The sequence below is a fragment of the Somniosus microcephalus genome, unplaced genomic scaffold (assembly GCF_052327205.1).
Source record: "Somniosus microcephalus isolate GS21.2 unplaced genomic scaffold, FLI_Smic_1.0 unresolved_chr1, whole genome shotgun sequence".
Lineage (NCBI taxonomy): Eukaryota > Metazoa > Chordata > Chondrichthyes > Squaliformes > Somniosidae > Somniosus > Somniosus microcephalus.
In genome coordinates, this window is record NW_028225179.1 from 165,279,878 (window position 1) to 165,294,388 (window position 14,511).

The 14,511-nt window shown below is 57.0% G+C and overlaps 1 protein-coding gene across 1 annotated transcript in view; it reads right to left on the reverse strand.

Moving 5' to 3' along the window:
- Nucleotides 1-3,169: 3,169 nt before the first annotated feature.
- LOC147096474 (heme-binding protein 2-like) overlaps nt 3,170-14,511 on the reverse strand; it is an 81,467-nt gene continuing 70,125 nt past the window's right edge. Inside the window, exons 5-6 of the mRNA XM_085973828.1 lie at nt 10,837-10,994; nt 3,170-3,269 (exon numbers count right to left, since the gene is read on the reverse strand). Of these exons, the coding sequence (XP_085829954.1) occupies nt 3,170-3,269; nt 10,837-10,994 (258 nt within the window). The remainder of the gene's footprint in view (nt 3,270-10,836; nt 10,995-14,511) is intronic.

Sequence of the window (14,511 nt, forward strand, 5' to 3'; positions counted from 1 at the left end):
ACAGCATGAGGTTCCAGTTCAGCAGCACCAAGGATGGGGATTTGCAGCCACGAATGTTCATTGGGTCAACGCACAGACAGTTCTGTCGAGTGTGTCAGCAGCAGTTTTCAATAAAGATCTTTCTACAGCACCTCTCACCACCTCAGGACATAGAAACATAGAAGATAGGAGCAAGAGTAGGCCATTCGGCCCCTCGAGCCTGCTCCGCCATTCAATGAGATCATGGCTGATCATCCAAATTCAGTACCCTGTCCCTGCCTTCTCCCCATATCCGTTGATCCCTTTAGCCTTAAGAAATATATCCAACTCCTTCTTGAATATATTTAATGAATTGGCCTCTACTGCCTTCTGTGGTAGAGAATTCCACAGGTTCACCACTCTCTGGGTGAAGAAATTCCTCCTCATTTCTGTCCTAAATGGCCTACCCCTTATCCTTAGACTGTGACCCCTGGTTCTGGACTCCCCGACCATCGGCAACATCCTTCCAGCATCTAGTCTGTCTAGTCCTGTTAGAATTTTATGTTTATAAATTTCAATGAGATTCCCTCTCATTCTTCTAAACTCTGGCGAATACAAGCCCAATCAACCCAATCTCTCGTCATACATCATTCCTGCCATCCCAGGTATCAGTCTGGTGAATCTTCGCTGCACTCCCTCCGTGGCAAGAACATCCTTCCTCAGATAAGGCGACCAAAACTGCACACAATACTCCAGATGTGGTCTCGCCAAGGCCCTGTACAACTGCAGCAAGACATCCTTGTTCCTGTACTCGAATCCTCTCGCTATGAAGGCCAACATACCATTTGCCTTCTTAACCGCCTGCTGCACCTGCATGCTTACCTTCAGCGACTGCTGCACAACGACACCCAGGACGTCCCAAAGCACTTCACAGCCAATGAAGCACTTTTGAAATGTAGTCACTGTTGTAGTCTAGGGAAACGCAGCAGCCAATTTGTGCACAGCAAGCTCCCACAAGTAGCAATGTGATAAATGAGCTGAGAATCTGCCTTTGGTGTTGAGGGGTAAATGCTTGCCAGGACACCAGGAGAACTCCCCTGCTCTTCTTCCAATAGTGCCGTGGGATCTTTTACATCCACTCATGAGGGCAGATGGGGCCTCGGTTTAATGGCCCAGAAATTCGGGTCCCAACGTGTGAGTACACACACACGGGGTACTCACGTGTAGGCCCAACAGAAGTGCCGGTTTCGTGCACGCACTGCGCATGCGCGGGAAACCGGAACTTCCGTTCCCCTTGAAAGAAGGGGTTCAGAGGTGGAACGCGTGCGCCGGCGAGGCAGCGCGTGCGCGTCGAACTTACGTTTTTTTTCCAGGTTTCTCCGGGAGGGTAAGTCTCCAGGAGTTACACATGTTAAAAGCCGGCGCAAGGCCTGCTTTTAACAAGGTAAGTGGTGAATTAATTAAAATTAAAACATTTTTTCCACAGGTTTATTATTTGTAAATACTTTAAAGAAAGGTAAGTTTATTTTTAGCCCCGTTAGAAAATGTAATTAACTTTTTCAAAAATTTAAATTATTGTTTAAAATAGTTATTTCATGTAATTTATATTTATTTTAAAAATGTGATTTTTTTAAAAATGTATTTGAACATTTAGTGATGTTTTGGGGCTTATTGTATTTATAGGTTTGACAGCTCTTCCTGTCAAACTTATGAATGAAGCATTCCCTGCTACCATTGGCTCCCCATGGCCCACGTGATCCCAGGGGATGCATCGAACTAACTGCGCCCCTGGGATACGCAAGCACTGCGCGCCGGCAGTTGGAGGAGGCCCAGGATCGGAATCCCACAGGGGCCCACAGCTCAATGGTCGGCGCGCTAGGTAAGTGCAGGTCGGAGGCTTGCACCCGCGGGAAGCCCCCGACCCGAATTTCTGGGCCAATATATCACATCTGAATGATGGCACCTCCGACAGTGCAGCACTTCCTCAGTACTCCACTGAAGTGTCGGCCTGCATTATGAGCGCTGTCTGGGCGTAAGTCGTTAACCAGGCAGAAATACTTGCCGCGATTTCGGGCACGAGCTGCTGGCAATGGTCTCATCATTTGATTTTAACGGACGGGGAAATCATCAGCGGCCGATGCCCGAATTTGTACCGATTGCTCCCGTCCTGTTGAGCTGTGACACCTGTCAGGTGGAGGGGAATGAGTCTGATGAAGTAAATGTCGAGGGTCAGGAAGTACATTGTCACAGGGGTGACTTTCACAGTTAAAGACTACAAGGTGCATTTTTTTTTTGGAGTCTGCATGCGCCCAAATCTCTGATAACCTTGGCCCTCGAGATAGAAACATAGAAGATAGGAGCAGGAGTAGGCCATTCGGCCCCTCGAGCCTGCTCTGCCATTCAATGAGATCATGGCTGATCATCCAAACTCAGTACCCTGTCCCTGCCTTCTCCCCATATCCCTTGATCCCTTTAGCCTTAAGAAATATATCCAATTCCTTCTTGAATATATTTAATGAATTGGCCTCCACTGGCTTCTGTGGTAGAGAATTCCACAGGTTCACCACTCTCTGGGTGAAGAAATTCCTCCTCGTCTCTGTCCTAAATGGCTTTCCCCGTTATCCTTAGACTGTGACCCCTGGTTCTGGACTCCCCCGTCATCGGGAACATCCTTCCTGCATCTAGTCTGTCCAGTCCTGTTAGAATGTTATAAGTTTCAATGAGATCCCCTCTCATTCTTCTGAACTCCAGCGAGTATAAACCCAATCAACCCAATCCCCGGATCGACCTGTGTTGAGTTCATTGATCTCCGACGGGGACTGGGAGCTGCAATTGGCCCCAGCTCCCCAGGTGTAGGGACGGAATTAATAACAATCAGTCAGGGTTCCCACTCCCGATCCCTATCCCAAGAAGCACGAGTGCACGAAATTCCAGGATCGGGCTGGGGGGCTGTCCCCGGAGCACTCGAATAGGCTGCTGGTATTCACTGAATAACTGCACACGAGGAATCACCCCTGGGATGAGGTACAGAGAGACAGAGGGGGAAAGCAGAGACAATGAGTGAAATAGACAAAGCAGGCCTGCAGTGCAGCGTACGAGAGAGGAGAGCTTAACAAAGCACCAGAAGGTCAGACGGGTAACTGTTGATGCTGCGAGACCCTCGCCTCCCCGTCACTAGTGCGCTGGATTGGTCAGACGTGGCTCGGTGACATCAGGCTGCTGACTGTGATCTCCCGTACCTGGCTGAGCACCTGGGCATTCCCCAGGCCAGGTACCAGACTTCATTGTGTCGATTGAAGAACCTCAGCGGGCTGTAGAAAGGTGCATCACCACCACCACCACCCCCGGCAAAAATGAAAACAGCAGTTAGTCAGCAGAAAAACTCTCCTTTTCAATGTGCTCAATCGCTTTCTCTTCAAATGTGCCCACCCCTTGGCTCGAGTCAACGGAATGGGCGGAGGGATGAGTGGAATAAAACGGTGAGTGAGATGAAATCGGTGGTCATAGAAACATAGAAGATAGGAGCAGAAGTAGGCCATTCGGTCCCTCGAGCCTGCTCCGCCATTCAATGCGATCATGGCTGATCATCCAAATTCAGTACCCTGTCCCTGCCTTCTCCCCATATCCCTTGATCCCTTTAGCCTTAAGAAATATATCTAACTCCTTCTTGAATATATTTAATGAATTGGCCTCAACTGCCTTCTGTGGTAGAGAATTCCACAGGTTCACCACTCTCTGGGTGAAGAAATTCCTCCTCATTTCAGTCCTAAATGGCTTACCCCTTATCTTTAGACTGTGACCCCTGGTTCTGGACTCCCCAACCATCGGGAACATCCTTCCTGCATCTAGTCTGTCTAGTCCTGTTAGAATTTTATAAGTTTCAATGAGATCCCCTCTCATTCTTCTAAACTCCAGTGAGTATAAGCCCAATCGACCCAATCTCTCCTCATACGTCATTCCTGCCATCCCAGGTATCAGCCTGGTGAATCTTCGCTGAACTCCCTCCACGGCAAGAACATCCTTCCTCAGATAAGGCGACCAAAACTGCACACAATACTCAAGGTGTGGTCTCACCAAGGCCCTGTACAACTGCAGCAAGACATCCTTGTTCCTGTACTCAAACCCTCTCGCTACAAAGGCCAACATACCATTTGCCTTCTTTACCGCCTGGGGCGCAGCACCAGAGGGGGTGAGGGCAGGGAAATGACCTGAAGTAGGGTACAATAGTGCAGGGGATAATACTGGGCTCCAGAGAATGTGATTATAAATCCCGCTGTGCAGGTTTGAGAATTTGAAATCAGATTTTTTTAAAAATCTGGAAATAAAAAGCTGGTGTCGGTTAAAGTGACCATGAAGCTGTCGGATTGTCTTAAAACCCCAACTGGTTTATTAAAAGGAAGAAACCCTGCCGTCCTTACCCGGTCTGGGCCTATAGGTGACTCCAATCCCACACCAACTTGGTTGACTCTTAACTGACCTCTGAAGTGGCCCAGTAAGCCACTCGGTTTGTATCAACATAGAAACATAGAAGATAGGAGCAGGAGTAGGCCATTCGGCCCCTCGAGCCTGCTCCGCCATTCAATGAGATCATGGCTGATCATCCAAATTCAGTACCCTGTCCCTGCTTTCTCCCCATATCCCTTGATCCCTTTAGCCTTAAGAAATATATCCAACTCTTTCTTGAATATATTTAATGAATTGGCCTCAACTGCCTTCTGTGGTAGAGAATTCCACAGGTTCACCACTCTCTGGGTGAAGAAATTCCTCCTCATCTCTGTCCTAAATGGCTTACCCCTTATCCTTAGACTGTGACCCCTGGTTCTGGACTCTCCGACCATCGGGAACATCCTTCCTGCATCTAGTCTGTCCAGTCCTGTTAGAATTTTATAAGTTTCAATGAGATCCCCTCCCATTCTTCTAAACTCTAGCGAATATAAGCCCAATCGACCCAATCTCTCTTCATACAGTACCAGATAGTGACAGAGACAGAATTAATCTAACTCTCACATACAGTATCATTGACTGACAAGTACAGAATAAATCCCAAACCCTCAAACCGCTAGAAGGCCCACAACCACCTTCTCAGGGCAATTAGGGATGGGTAATAAATGCCGACCTTTCCAGTGAAGCCCACATCCGGGATTGAATGATAAAAGAAATGGTGATTGATCGCATGGAGTGTGCATCACTGCCTCATATCCCACTATGGCCACCAGGTTCCTCGGGGAGGGGGAGTGCTGTACGGACACCCACGGTAACTCCAGGCCGGACCCCCAAAGAATTTCTCCATCAGCTCCCATACACAAGGACTGTGGAGGACATGTGGGATTCTGGAGGAGGGGTGGGAAATAACTCCCCCACACAATGGCAGAAAGGTGCATTGCCAGCACTGGTTTAACGCCGTGCCCTCCCTCCGCTGTCATGGACAAATGTAATCCAGTCTGTGACCCGTTCTCCGGTGTGTGACCCACGCCCCGGTGTGTTCCCCGCACCCCGGTGTGTGACCCGCGCCCCGGTGTGTGACCCGAGCCCCGGTGTGTTCCCCGAGCCCCGGTGTGTGACCCGAGCCCCGGTGTGTGACCCGCATCCTGGTGTGTTCCCCGAGCCCCGGTGTGTTCCCCGAGCCCCAGTGTGTGACCCGCATCCTGGTGTGTTCCCCGAGCCCCGGTGTGTTCCCCGAGCCCCGGTGTGTTCCCCGAGCCCCGGTGTGTGACCCGCATCCTGGTGTGTTCCCCGCACCCCGGTGTGTTCCCCGAGCCCCGGTGTGTTCCCCGAGCCCCGGTGCGTGACCTGAGCCCCGGTGTGTGACCCGCGCCCCGGTGTGTTCCCCGCGCCCCGGTGTGTGACCCGAGCCCCGGTGTGTTCCCCGAGCCCCGGTGTGTGACCCGAGCCCCGGTGTGTGACCCGCATCCTGGTGTGTTCCCCGAGCCCCAGTGTGTGACCTGAGCCCCAGTGTGTGACCCGAGCCCCGGTGTGTGACCTGAGCCTCGGTGTGTGACCTGAGCCTCGGTGTGTGACCCGAGCCCCGGTGTGTGACCCGAGCCTTGGTGCGTGACCTGAGCCCCGGTGTGTGACCCGCGCCCCGGTGTGTTCCCCGAGCCCCGGTGTGTGACCCGCGCCCCGGTGTGTGACCCGAGCCTTGGTGCGTGACCTGAGCCCCGGTGTGTGACCCGAGCCCCGGTGTGTGACCCGCATCCTGGTGTGTTCCCCGAGCCCTGGTGTGTGACCTGAGCCCCAGTGTGTGACCTGAGCCCCGGTGTGTGACCCGAGCCCCGGTGTGTGACCCGAGCCCCGGTGTGTGACCCGCGCCCCGGTGTGTGACCCGAGCCCCGGTGTGTTCCCCGAGCCCCGGTGTGTGACCCACGCCCCGGTGTGTGACCCGAGCCCCGGTGTGTGACCCGCATCCTGGTGTGTTCCCCGAGCCCCGGTGTGTGACCTGAGCCCTGGTGTGTGACCCACGCCCCGGTGTGTGACCCGCGCCCCGGTGTGTGACCCGAGCCCCGGTGTGTTCCCCGAGCCCCGGTGTGTGACCCACGCCCCGGTGTGTGACCCGAGCCCCGGTGTGTGACCCGAGCCCCGGTGTGTGACCCGCATCCTGGTGTGTTCCCCGAGCCCTGGTGTGTTCCCCGAGCCCTGGTGTGTGACCTGAGCCCCAGTGTGTGACCCGAGCCCCGGTGTGTGACCCGAGCCCCGTGTATGACCTGAGCCCCGGTGTGTGACCTGAGCCCTGGTGTGTGACCCACGCCCCGGTGTGTGACCCGCGCCCCGGTGTGTGACCCGAGCCCCGGTGTGTTCCCCGAGCCCCGGTGTGTGACCCACGCCCCGGTGTGTGACCCGAGCCCCGGTGTGTGACCCGAGCCCCGGTGTGTGACCTGAGCCTCGGTGTGTGACCCGAGCCCCGGTGTGTGACCTGAGCCTCGGTGTGTGACCTGAGCCCCAGTGTGTGACCTGAGCCCCGGTGTGTGACCCGAGCCCCGGTGTGTGACCCGAGCCCCGGTGTGTGACCCGAGCCCCGGTGTGTGACCTGAGCCCCAGTGTGTGACCTGAGCCCTGGTGTGTGACCCGAGCCCCAGTGTGTGACCCGCGCCCCGGTGTGTGACACGAGCCCCGGTGTGTGACCCGAGCCCTGGTGTGTGACCCGAGCCCCAGTGTGTGACCCGAGCCCCGGTGTGTGACCTGAGCCCCGGTGTGTGACCCGAGCCCCGGTGTGTGACCTGAGCCTCGGTGTGTGACCCGAGCCCCGGTGTGTGACCCGAGCCTCGGTGCGTGACCTGAGCCCCGGTGTGTGACCCGCGCCCCGGTGTGTTCCCCGAGCCCCGGTGTGTGACCCGAGCCCCGGTGTGTGACCCGCGCCCCGGTGTGTTCCCCGAGCCCCGGTGTGTGACCCGAGTCCCGGTGTGTTCCCCGAGCCCCGGTGCGTGACCTGAGCCCCGGTGTGTTCCCCGAGCCCCGGTGTGTGACCCGAGCCCCGGTGTGTGACCCGAGCACCGGTGTGTTCCCCGAGCCCCGGTGTGTGACCCGCGCCCCGGTGTGTGACCCGAGCCCCAGTGTGTGACCTGAGCCCCGGTGTGTGACCCGAGCCCCAGTGTGTGACCTGAGCCCCGGTGTGTGACCCGAGCCCCGGTGTGTGACCCGAGCCCCGGTGCGTTCCCCGAGCCCCGGTGTGTGACCCGAGCCCCGGTGCGTTCCCCGAGCCCCGGTGCGTTCCCCGAGCCCCGGTGTGTGGCCCGAGCCCCGGTGTGTGGCCCGAGCCCCGGTGTGTTCCCCGAGCCCCGGTGTGTGACCCGAGCCCCGGTGTGTTCCCCGAGCCCCGGTGTGTGACCCGAGCCCCAGTGTGTGACCTGAGCCCCGGTGTGTGGCCCGAGCCCCGGTGTGTTCCCCGAGCCCCGGTGTGTGACCCGAGCCCCGGTGTGTTCCCCGAGCCCCGGTGTGTGACCCGAGCCCCAGTGTGTGACCTGAGCCCCGGTGTGTGACCCGAGCCCCGGTGTGTGACCCGAGCCCCGGTGCGTTCCCCGAGCCCCGGTGTGTGACCCGAGCCCCGGTGCGTTCCCCGAGCCCCGGTGCGTTCCCCGAGCCCCGGTGTGTGACCCGAGCCCCGGTGTGTGACCCGAGCCCCGGTGTGTGACCCGAGCCCCGGTGTGTGACCCGCGCCCCGGTGTGTGACCCGAGCCCCGGTGTGTGACCCGAGCCCCGGTGTGTGACCCGAGCCCCGGTGTGTGACCCGCGCCCCGGTGTGTGACCCGAGCCCCGGTGTGTGACCCGCGCCCCGGTGTGTGGCCCGAGCCCCAGTGTGTGACCCGAGCCCCGGTGTGTGACCCAGCCCCGGTGAGTTCCCCGAGCCCCGGTACCTGACCCGCGCCCCGGTTTGTGACTCGAGCCCCGGTGTGTTCCCTGGTGTGTGACCCAAGCCCCGGTGTGTGATCCAAGCCCCAGTGTGTGACCTGAGCCCCGGTGTGTGACCCGAGTCCCGGTGTGTGACCCGAGTCCCGGTGTGTGACCCGAGTCCCGGTGTGTGACCCGAGCCCCGGTGTGTGACCCGAGCCCCGGTGTGTGACCCGAGCCCCGGTGTGTGACCCGAGCCCCGGTGTGTGACCCGAGCCCCGGTGTGTGACCCGAGCCCCGGTGTGTGACCCGAGCCCCGGTGTGTGACCCGAGCCCCGGTGTGTGACCCGAGCCCCAGTGTGTGACCCGAGCCCCGGTGTGTGACTCGAGCCCCGGTGTGTGACCCGAGCCCCGGTGTGTGACCCGAGCCCCGGTGTGTGACCCGAGCCCCGGTGTGTGACCCGAGCCCCGGTGTGTGACCCGAGCCCCGGTGTGTGACCCGAGCCCCGGTGTGTTCCCCGAGCCCCGGTGTGTGACCCGAGCCCCGGTGTGTGACTCGAGCCCCGGTGTGTGACCTGAGCCCCGGTGTGTGACCCGAGCCCCAGTGTGTGACCCGAGCCCCGGTGTGTGACCCGAGCCCCGGTGTGTGACCCGAGCCCAGGTGTGTGACCCGCGCCCCGGTGTGTGACCCGAGCCCCGGTGTGTGACCCGAGCCCCGATGTGTGACCCGAGCCCCGGTGTGTGACCCGAGCCCCGGTGTGTGACCCGAGCCCCGGTGTGTGACCCGAGCACCGGTGTGTGACCTGAGCCCCGGTGTGTGACCCGAGCCCCGGTGTGTGACCTGAGCCCCGGTGTGTGACCCGAGCCCCGGTGTGTGACCCGAGCCCCGGTGTGTGACCCGAGCCCCGGTGTGTGACCCGAGCCCCGGTGTGTGACCCGAGCACCGGTGTGTGACCCGAGCCCCGGTGTGTGACCTGAGCCCCGGTGTGTGACCCGAGCCCCGGTGTGTGACCCACGCCCCGGTGTGTGACCCGAGCCCCGGTGTGTGACCCGAGCCCCGGTGTGTGACCCGAGCCCCAGTGTGTGACCCACGCCCCGGTGTGTGACCTGAGCCCCGATGTGTGACCCGAGCCCCGGTGTGTGACCCGAGCCCCGGTGTGTGACCCGAGCCCCGGTGTGTGACCCGAGCCCCGGTGTGTGACCCGAGCCCCGGTGTGTGACCCGAGCCCCGGTGTGTGACCCGAGCCCCGGTGTGTGACCCGAGCCCCGGTGTGTGACCCGAGCCCCGGTGTGTGACCCGAGCCCCGGTGTGTGACTCGAGCCCCGGTGTGTGACCCGAGCCCCGGTGTGTGATCCAAGCCCCAGTGTGTGACCTGAGCCCCGGTGTGTGACCCGAGCCCCGGTGTGTGACCCGAGCCCCGGTGTGTGACCTGAGCCCCGATGTGTGACCCGAGCCCCGGTGTGTGACCCGAGCACCGGTGTGTGACCTGAGCCCCGGTGTGTGACCCGAGCCCCGGTGTGTGACCCGAGCACCGGTGTGTGACCTGAGCCCCGGTGTGTGACCCGAGCCCCGGTGTGTGACCTGAGCCCCGGTGTGTGACCCGAGCCCCAGTGTGTGACCCGAGCCCCAGTGTGTGACCTGAGCCCCGATGTGTGACCCGAGCCCCGGTGTGTGACCCACGCCCCGGTGTGTGACCCGCGCCCCGGTGTGTGACCCGAGCCCCGGTGTGTGACTCGAGCCCCAGTGTGTGACTCGAGCCCCGGTGTGTGACTCGAGCCCCGGTGTGTGACCCGAGCCCCGGTGTGTGACCCGAGCCCCGGTGTGTGACTCGAGCCCCGGTGTGTGACCCGAGCCCCGGTGTGTGACCCGAGCCCCGGTGTGTGACTCGAGCCCCAGTGTGTGACTCGAGCCCCGGTGTGTGACTCGAGCCCCAGTGTGTGACTCGAGCCCCGGTGTGTGACTCGAGCCCCAGTGTGTGACTCGAGCCCCGGTGTGTGACCCGAGCCCCGGTGTGTGACTCGAGCCCCAGTGTGTGACTCGAGCCCTGGTGTGTGACTCAAGCCCCGGTGTGTGACTCAAGCCCCGGTGTGTGACCCGAGCCCCGGTGTGTGACTCGAGCCCCAGTGTGTGACTCGAGCCCCGGTGTGTGACCCGAGCCCCGGTGTGTGACTCGAGCCCCGGTGTGTGACTCGAGCCCCGGTGTGTGACTCAAGCCCCGGTGTGTGACTCAAGCCCCGGTGTGTGACCCGAGCCCCGGTGTGTGACTCGAGCCCCAGTGTGTGACTCAAGCCCCGGTGTGTGACCCGAGCCCCGGTGTGTGACTCGAGCCCCGGTGTGTGACTCGAGCCCCGGTGTGTGACTCAAGCCCCGGTGTGTGACTCAAGCCCCGGTGTGTGACCCGAGCCCCGGTGAGTTCCCCGAGCCCCGGTACCTGACCCGCGCCCCGGTTTGTGACTCGAGCCCCGGTGTGTGACCCGCACCCCGGTACCCGACCCGTGCCCCAGTGTGTGACTCAAGCCCCGGTGTCTTCCCCGTGCCCCGAGCCTGACCCCTACCTGTCATATTCTGTTAAGTAGAAGCGATCCTGCTGAAAGATCTCCCTTTGGCGAAGAAGGTCCTCATACAGATCTTGCGATTTCTGTCGCACATTTGGGAACAAGCCCACGAACGATTTCACAAACATGGTCATTGGGGCAAAACGCCTTATGAATACCTACAATGGAAAAGAAAGGGTTTCTATCATGCTCAGTGCTCCCCGGGAAGATGTACTGCTTCTATATTAGGAGTGGGTATGGACTTGCCCTTCACAGATACCCTTCAAGCACCCCCTTGCCCCTCACCCCATCACTCTGTATCCAGCACTGAGAGACTGATGACGATGCCTTGGGTGCTTGAAGATGGAATCAGCTGTCAAGCAGGAGATGGAGAGTTTCCTGGTCAGTTGGGGAGCAGAGGACGATGAGGCAGGGGGGAGTAGGATGTAGTCTAAGAGAGGGTGCACGTTTTGAAATGGAAGGGGACCTTTACTGGTGGGTGGGTGGGGTTGAGGCACTGGGAGGGAAAGCCCCCTACGGGGATCTCAGCATGAGGTCCGAGCCATTTTAACTCCCAGGCACCATCTCCCGGCAGAAACCGGCAGGACCAACAGGGGTGGAAAGTTGGGTCGGGGGCCTCAGGTCCAGGCCCTCAGCGCTGGACAAGGGCTTTGGCAGTGGATGGCAGTGGGGAGAGGAAGAGGCTAGCCAAGGAGCTGTGGAGGCTCGTGGACCCCTTGCGGGCCTGGGAGGGAGGTGGTGGGGGCTATAGGGGGGACGGAGCACTCCTGGGGGAGGAGTGAATGGGGGGCTCATGGGGCCGGGCTCAGAACAGGGGTTGTGGGGCGGGGGGTGGGGGAGACAAAGCACTCCTTGTGGGGCCTGGGGGTGGGTGGGGGTGGGGGCTGAGGGACCTGGTGGAGAAAGGATGAATTAGCAATCTTGTTGTGCGAGGCCCACTGGGGAGGAGCGATCATAATATGATAGAATTCTTCATTAAGATGGAGAGTGAAGTAGTTGACTCAGTGACTAGGGTCCTTAATTTAAATAAAGGAAACTACGATGCTATGAGGCGTGAGTTGGCTAGGATGGATTGGGGAATGTTACTTAAAGGGTTGATGGTGGATAGGAAATGGCAAACATTTAAAGATCGGATGGATGAACTACAGAATTTCTTCATCCCTGTTTGGCATAAAAATTAAAACAAAAAAGGTGACTCAACCATGGCTAACAAGGGAAATTAGGGATAGCATAAGATCCAAGGAGAGAACATACAAATTGGCCAGAAAAAACAGCAAACCTGAGGATTGGGAGCAGTTTAGGATTCAGCAAAGGATTAATGAAGAGGGGGGAAATAGAATATGAGAGTAAGCTTGCAGGGAACATATAAACTGACTGTAAAAGCTTCTATAGATATGTGAAGAGAAAAAGATTGGTGAAGTCAAGCGCAGGTCCCTTGCAGTCAGAATCACGGGAATTTATAATGGGGAACAAAGAAATGGCAGACCAATTAAATACATACTTTGGTTCTGTCTTCACAAAGGAGGACACAAATAACCTCCCAGAGATGTCGGGGAACATAGGGTCTAATGAGAGGGAGGAATTGAATGAAATCAGTATTTGTAGGGAAATGGTGTTAGGGAAATTGATGGGATTGAAGGCCGATAAATCCCCAGGGCCTGATAATCTACATCCTAGGATACTTAAGGAAGTGGCCCTAGAAATAGTAGATGCATTGCTGATCATCTTCCAACATTCGATGGAATCTGGAACAGTTCCCATGGATTGGAGGGTAGCTAATGTTACCCAACTATTTAAAAATGGTGGTAGAGAGAAAACAGGAAATTACAGACCGGTAAGCCTGACATCACTAGTGGGGAAAATGCTAGAGTCCAATATAAAAGATGTAATAGCAGAGCACTTGGAAAACAGTGACAGGATAGGACAAAGTCAACATGGATTTACAAAACGTAAATCATGCTTGACAAATCTACTGGAATTTTTTGAGGATGTAACTGGTAGAATAGATAAGGGAGAACCAGTGGATGTGGTGTATTTGGACTTTCAGAAGGCTTTCGATAAGGTCCTGCATAAGAGATTAGCGTGCAAAGTTAAAGCACATGGGATTGGGCGTAAGGTACTGACTTGGATAGAGAACTGGTTGGCAGACAGGAAACAAAGAGTTGGAATAAACGGGTCTTTTTCCGAGTGGCAGGCAGTGACTCGTGGGGTACCGCAGGGATAGGTGCTAGGACCCCAGCTATTCACAATATATATATTAATGATCTAGACGTGGGAACTAGATGTAATATCTCCAAGTCTGCAGATGACACAAAGCTGGGTGGGCGTGTGTGCTGTGAGGAAGATGCAGAGAAACTCCAGTATGATTTGGACAGGTTGGGTGATTGGGCAGAAGCATGGCAGATGCAGTATAATGTGGATAAATGTGAAGTTATCCCCTTTGGTAGCAAAAACAGGAAGACAGATTATTATCTGAACGGCAATAGATTGGGAAAAGGGGAAGTGCAGCGAGACCTGGGTGTCCTTGTGCACCAGTCGCTGAAGGTAAGCATGCAGGTGCAACAGGCGGTTAAGAAGGCAAATGGTATGTTGGCCTTCATAGCGAGAGGATTCGAGTACAGGAACAATGATGTCTTGCTGCAGTTGTACAGGGCCTTGGTGAGACCACACCTTGAGTATTGTATGCAGTTTTGGTTGCCTTATCTTGCCCTGGAGGGAGTGCAGCGAAGATTCACCAGACTGATACCTGGGATGGCAGGAATGACGTATGAAGAGAGATTGGGTCGATTGGGCTTATACTCGCTGGAGTTTAGAAGAATGAGAGGGGATCTCATTGAAACTTATAAAATTCTAACAGGACTAGACAGACTAGATGCAGGAAGGATGTTCCCGATGGTTGGGGAGTCCAGAACCAGGGGTCACAGTCTAAGGATAAGGGGTAAGCCATTTAGGACAGAGATGAGGAGGAATTTTTCACCCAGAGAGTGGTGAACCTGTGAAATTCTCTACCACAGAAGGCAGTTGAGGCCAATTCATTAAATATATTCAAGAAGGAGTTAGATATATTTCTTAAGGCTAAAGGGATCAAGGGTTATGGGGAGAAGGCAGGGACAGGGTATTGAGTTTGGATGATCAGCCATGATCTCATTGAATGGCGGAGCAGGCTCGAGGGGCCAAATGGCCTACTCCTGCTCCTATCTTCTATGTTTCTACGTACTCAAATCCTCTTGTAATGAAGGCCAGCATACCATTTGCCTTCCTGTGTCCGGAGCTTCTCATTATAGTCACGAGGGTCCACATAACAGCTGACAGGCACTTAGCATATTCATGTCACATTCCCCTGTCCACTATTTTAGTGACGGCATCGACCCAATTAAAACAAAACAGGTTCATGGCCCCAAATCCCCTCAGGGCCTCGTAGCCAAGGTGAAGCTGAACCTCCGGCCGCTGACCCCAAGCATCCCCCGACCCCATCGGAATTCCCGAGGGGTCAGAGGACTCCCGTGTATTGGGTGGGTGCACTGCCGATATCAGGGCAACTCTGGTTACCCGCCTCTGGCAGTTAGAGCAGAATTGGTGGGCCGGGCCCCTGTGAATGGCACGCTTTGCAAAAGGCCGGTTTGCTCAATCTGGGCAGTGGATCGAAGAGTAAGGAGGGGCCGGATTATCAATGCA